Genomic DNA, 6,019 nt, shown 5'->3' on the forward strand with positions numbered 1-6,019 from the left:
CTGTTATCTGTTTGGCTTTTGTGGGAAGAGAAGTGAGCATCTCTTGCTTAGTAAAATGTTAACATCCTTTATTAACCAGTTTCTTTGTAAGACTTTTTACCCCTAACTAAAAATTCCTAAGATGAACTTTGAGTTACAAGAAGAATATTTATGTAATAACAGTATGGGGCCAGTATTCAAAAGTAAGGATTCTAAGAATCTCTAGGAAATTAGGCTGCAATTACATTTCTTTTGTTATTCTTTTTTATTTCTTCCTAGAATACAGGTTCAATAGACATTTGCTTTGAGGGTATAATATCCAATCGTGTTAATTATTTGAGCGGACATATGTTACTCAAAAAGAGCTAGACATGTAACTGAAAACACCCAAAACTGAAAGTTTGTGTTTGCTCTAGGACCTGGAATGCATCCAGATACTAAAGATCAGGGACTTACCTGGTGGTCCAGTGGGTGAGACTCTGCACTCCCAGTGCAGGGGGCCCGGGTTCGATCCCTGGTCAGGGAACTAGATCCCACACTCATGCCGCAACCAAAGAACCCACATGCCACAACTAAACATGCCGCAACGAAGATCCCACATGCCGCAACTAAGACACAGCGCAGCCAAAATAAATATTTAAAAAAAAAAAGATCATTAATAACCATACACATAAAAATAGTATAGTTTTTCTGGTATGATTATGATGTCAATGTCTGTGTGATACTTAAGTGTTAAAATAGCAAAATTTGTGAAATATATAACTTCCTGGAGATAGTGACAAAGTCTCAATCTAAACTTTGTCACTGTATGTCAGTGCGTATCTGAATTCCCAGCAAAACTGTTTTCATTAAACGGCTCTGCAATAACTAGTTTTCCACCCAGAAAATGGAATTCTAATAAAATAAGTTTTTGATCCCTGCCATTTCATCTGATAGTTTTCTCAACTCAGAATCTCAATTTATAAAATTGCTTCTCCCCCACCCCCCAAAATGTTCTGTAAACACCAACCATGATTATCTCCCATGTTCAGGTTTGTTAAAAACCGGAGTTATCAATGTGATTTTTCCTCACAAGGAACTTAACCCTGCATATCTTTTCTCAAACAAATTGATTACGTTTGTTCAATAAACATTTCAACAAGTGTTTATTTTTATTGCTTAACTGTTCATGCTTTAAAATGGGTGTTATTCAGGACTAGATTATAGAAACCATTTTAAGCCATCAGATGCTAAATTGAGATGTCTGTTGATAGGGAGGAGGGAGATGTCTGGAGGCAGGGAAAATGTAGGGATGCACAACAATACGTGTAGTTTTAAGAATAAAGCAACTTTCATATCAAGTAAGACTTATTATTCCCTTAAAAACTCTGCTTATTTTTAGAAAATTTAGGAATCAGAAAAAAGTTATTTATAATCCTTGTGATGCCAGAGGTCTGACCTCTTAGATATATGGTCCTACACCCTACACTGCTCATAAGCTAAACTCAGGCTATGTCTTGATAATGAAAGGATTTAAATTGCATTGTTTCTATTCACTTTGAAAAACTGAGCAGAATTAAAGAACATAGCAGACTCAGCATTGTGGAAAAATCTGTGTTGTTTTTAAAGAAATGTATCTGTTAATATAGTCACTCATTAATTCAGTGACAAAGAAAGAGATGCTTTTATAATACATACAAAAGGCATTACCCTAGACTGAATGCAGCTTTCCCTGACTAATTAGTATGTAAACATTAAACTTTGGAAGTCTGGATGTCATAAAGGGGATTCCTTACAATCCAGTAAGTACAATTTTGTGGTTAAAACATACAGGACGGGGACTTCCCTGGCAGTAAAGTGTTTTATTAACACTAAGTCATGACTGTGCTTTCTTTCTTTAAATTTGACGTTTAAGATGACCTTGGAGTGGGGAAACAGGAACAGAACTGCTCTCACTAAAAGTGGGAGACTCCATACGTTAATTTCACTTCCTCTTAGGCGGCACTTACATCTTGCATGCTCTCTGCTATATATCATGCACAGACATCTCAGATCCCGAATTTGGCAGGAGTATTTGGAAAATGTGCCTGGAGGGCCGTCCCACTTCTCTACCCAGGGATCAGGACGGGGATCACTAACTGGTCCAGTCATGACGGGACTCAGCATCCTTTTGACGTGAGGCGCCTCCTTCCCAGAAGCGGCGGGTCGGAGGTAATGACTAAACCCTCGGCCGCAGGGCCGGAGGGTGCGGCGGACCCATGGGACCGGAAGGCGTGGGAGTGGAGTAAGCCGCTGGCCACGTCTGATCCACAGAGTCTAGGGGGCCGAAAGACGAGGCAGGCCCTCTAGGCTGCTGGGGAGACCGGAAAGGGGGCCTGGACCTTCCGGTCCCCCTGGGCCGCAGCCCCAGAGTATGGCTGACCTGGCGCGCACGCGGCACCACCTCAGCGCTGTGAGGCAGGATGGGGACACAGGGAGGGAAGCGGGGCCAGACGGCAAGAGCGGGCTCTAGACTACCGGGAAACTAGACCCTGACCTAGGCGTAACCGGGAGGCTAGCCCTCGGTCCTTGGCCGACCTGCGGCGCAGACAGCTCAGCCCAGCGCCGCTCGCGGCAGGGGCGGGGCCGCTGAGCTGGCCCGAGCGGATTTGCCCAGGCTCGGCCGGGGGGTGGGGTCTGCCCCTCCCAGCGACGACTAGTCACGCCCCCGTATCCACCGCCCCTGGGCCCCGCAGGAAATAGGGGCGGGCCCCGGCCTACAGTGGCGGGAGGGGGAGCAGGGATGCAGCGGAGGGCCAAGTCCGGGAGGGCTTGGCTGCGGGGGAATGAAGCCTCCGCCTTCTCGGGTGGAAACCTTTAAATACAGGCTCGGGCCCGGGACTCGGGGTGCGGCGCTTGGCAGCCCGAGAGGGGTGTTCGGTGAGGGGAGATCAGACGGAGCAGGACGCGAGTGCTGAAGCTGCGGCTGCGCGGCCCAGAGCGAGGAGCTGTCCGAGCGGTCGGGGTTGGAGCGGTTACCGCTCTCTGTGCCTGGAAGTGGGTAAGCGCCTTTCCCGGGCTGGCTCCGCCACCCCGTGGGGATGCTCCCGGGTCCCGGCGGGATGTGGAAGGAGACGGGCGGGGTGTGCGCGCTTTTAGTCGCTCCCTGCGCTCGGTCCCAGGCTCCCAGTGTCACGACCCCCCGTCTCCTCTTTTGGGCTCTGGGCGGGACTAGTCTTTTGGGTCTGCTGCCCTGGAAGAGGGAGAGCTTGGGCTCAAGACTCGCGAGTCTTCCAACCGCTTCTCTTTCTGCTTTTCCCCACTTTCCGACTTAAATGAGATTTCCCTGGCGCCTATGAAAGCCGAACGTCCACCAAAGGAAGTGGTCCTCTGGTCAGGGACCCCATTTTGGTCTCAGAATCATAGTCTTTTGTTTGTGTTTAGAATCTGCTCACGTGGAGGGCTGCTGATTTCCTCACGTCGCTCGTCTCTCTTCTTAAGAAACTAAAGAGAAAACGAACCAGAGAGCCCTTCTGAAGGCGAAATCCTAAGACATTGATTCTGTCGTGACATCTGTATGGACTGTCCTGGAATCCATTGTTGGCCGCCACACTGTATAATGGCTTTATTTCATATTAGGGAAGGCCTTTCTTGGGTGCTTCAGGAGATTGCGTTTGTGTGAGACCTTGAAAAATTATGCCTCTTTATATATAGGAAAATAATTGAGTAAGGTCGAGAATTCTGGTATATAGAAAAGAGGGATTCACTGGTAGGGAACTTTTCAGGGATATACAGAGGAGTAGCTGTTCATTGACTGCCTGCCCTCAAAGACACAGTGAGTCTTTGAGTTTCTTCAAATCCCCTATGAAATGGACAACAGTAGTCTGGTCTGTTTCTTGGGGGATGCGGGGAGCGGGGAGGGGGGGGTGGTTCTAGAAATGAAAGAGGTTACTGTCTGCTCTGATATGTGCTTGTTAGTGCCCAGCATCTAGTTTAAGGTAAGGGATAGACAACCCTGATTGAAAGGATCTCATTTCTTCTCCTATTGCTGTACTACTCCTTTCTCCAACATAAAATCTGTAACCAATAAGCATACTCCATCTTCTCTCTTGCTATTTCCACAGCTTTACATGATACCCTTTAGATATGAGGTTAACAGTCTTTCTCACTGATTAAATATTTTTCCCGGGGCAGGCATCTGTTAGTATTTAATTTTTGGAAATATCTAAGATGATATGTGAAGTTGATGTATCCATCTGTAACGTCCATTGCCTTAGATACTGGGTATACTGAAGAGGGGTGGAGGTGGAGGGATTATATTCAGTTTAGATTGTAATAGGAGCTTTGCTGTTTGTTAGCCGCATCTTTTAGGCTGAAATATTGATCTGAATTTGTAAAATTTTAGATGAAAAGTGGTTTTGGAATGGCCTGGTTTGCTGTGACTTTCCCAAAATACAGAGGTAAAAACTCATTTCAAACTGACTCATTCAGTAAGTAGACATTCTCATTTCCCTGACAGCACAGTAGAGGGTCAGAAGGTAAATAAAAGTAGAAATAGAAAATGGAATCAGAAGATATCCGTGTCAGGCAAAGTATATCACTAACACTGTATCAAGCTCTGTATTAAAGCTTATTGAAGATTTTGTTGAAACTTCCAAGTGGTAATTTATTTGGACTTGCACAGATTGTACATCTAGCTTCTTCAGTAATTTTCCCATTGTCATCTGCGAGCCATACTTCATACTTCATGTGAAAGAGCAACGCAGGGATACCCTAAAACACATGCAGTTCTATAATACAGACCCACCTGCCATCAATAGTTTACCCCAGCTGCCATCTGAAAGGCAAGCTGAATATGGTGTGGCAACCAAGGTAGATAAGTAGTAGCTCTGAGAAGACATGCTGAAGTTCTACCTAAAGAAGAAAGATTGATAGGATTGTGGACAGTCTGCAAAAATACTCTGATCGAGCATCTGAGATAAAGATGTTCAAATACCAGTCTTCATCTCAAAAAGATGGGCCCTTATTGAGTTACTCATTCAATTAATATTTATTGAGAGCCTACTGTTCTAGGTGCTGAGGTGAACAGCAGCAAAGAAGTGTTAGCCTGGGAGTGCCTTATAAAACTCTTGAGCCCAAGAGTTCATCATGGGCTCAACCCATGTTCTGGTTCAACCATGTTCTGGTTGAGACTGAGGGCATAGACTGCCCTTATAACCTCTTGGCTATGGATTAAGTGGTAACACCACAAGATCCTCTGGTCCAAAAATCCATTGAGATTTCACTTTTTAGGTATTCCAGATATACTGGTTTTGATTAGAGAGGCCACCTATCCAGTAAGGGGTTACTGTTAGTGGTAGTCCAGGTTCATGACAGTTCAGGACTTGATCTTCAGCCTTGCAGATCTGGAAGGTTGATTTTTTTTTTTCCTCCCACAAGCCTAAGGGTTAATGAGGCTCTAGGTAACTTATGATGACTAAGCTCATAAGAGATTGATGGATACTCTAGAATGGAAACTTGCTATTACAGTAGGGAAACTTTATTCCAGTGTCTGGAATACTTATGTCTCAAATCCAGGCCATCCCTTTCTAGTATTATCATTCCTGGCAATCTGAACTTGTAAGGCATAGTGGAATCAGAACAAAGAATTTGGGGGGAATATGCCATCCAAGCATTGGGAAAGCTTTTTTCTTGCCCCACCTCTCTGAAACCAGAACACTTCTTACTTCCAGATTCTGTGTCACTCTTTAGAAGTGCTGAAATAAACACTGTGTCATTCTTATTCATATTCTTTTTTTTTAAATTAATTTATTTTTGGCTGTGTTGGGTCTTTGTTGCTATGCGTGGGCTTTCTCTAGTTGCGGCGAGCGGGGGCTACTCTTTCATTGCGGTGCATGGGCTTCTCATTGCGGTGTCGTCTCTTGTTGCAGAGCATGGGCTCTAGGCGTGTGGGCTTCAGTAGTTGTGGCACGGGGGCTCAGTAGTTGTGGCTCACGGGCTCTAGAGCGCAGGCTCAGTAGTTGTGGCGCATGGGCTTAGTTGCTCCGCGGCATGTGGGATCTTCCCGGACCAGGGCTCAAAC

The 6,019-nt window shown here is 45.4% G+C and overlaps 1 protein-coding gene across 3 annotated transcripts in view; it reads left to right on the forward strand.

Annotated features, from left to right (window-relative positions):
- Nucleotides 1-2,367: 2,367 nt before the first annotated feature.
- Nucleotides 2,368-6,019, forward strand: part of UGDH (UDP-glucose 6-dehydrogenase) — a 31,508-nt gene continuing 27,856 nt past the window's right edge. Inside the window, exons 1-3 of one of the 3 annotated variants that reach the window (XM_024731680.1) lie at nucleotides 2,368-2,998; nucleotides 3,382-3,551; nucleotides 4,343-4,397. In XM_024731680.1, coding sequence (XP_024587448.1) covers nucleotides 3,515-3,551; nucleotides 4,343-4,397 — 92 coding nt within the window. In that variant the 5' untranslated portion in view covers nucleotides 2,368-2,998; nucleotides 3,382-3,514. The remainder of the gene's footprint in view (nucleotides 2,999-3,381; nucleotides 3,552-4,342; nucleotides 4,398-6,019) is intronic. The other 2 variants (XM_024731683.1, XM_024731681.1) reach the window with 2 other exon arrangements.

The sequence above is a fragment of the Neophocaena asiaeorientalis genome, unplaced genomic scaffold (assembly GCF_003031525.2).
Source record: "Neophocaena asiaeorientalis asiaeorientalis breed wild unplaced genomic scaffold, Neophocaena_asiaeorientalis_V1.1 scaffold39, whole genome shotgun sequence".
Taxonomy (NCBI): Eukaryota; Metazoa; Chordata; class Mammalia; order Artiodactyla; family Phocoenidae; genus Neophocaena; species Neophocaena asiaeorientalis.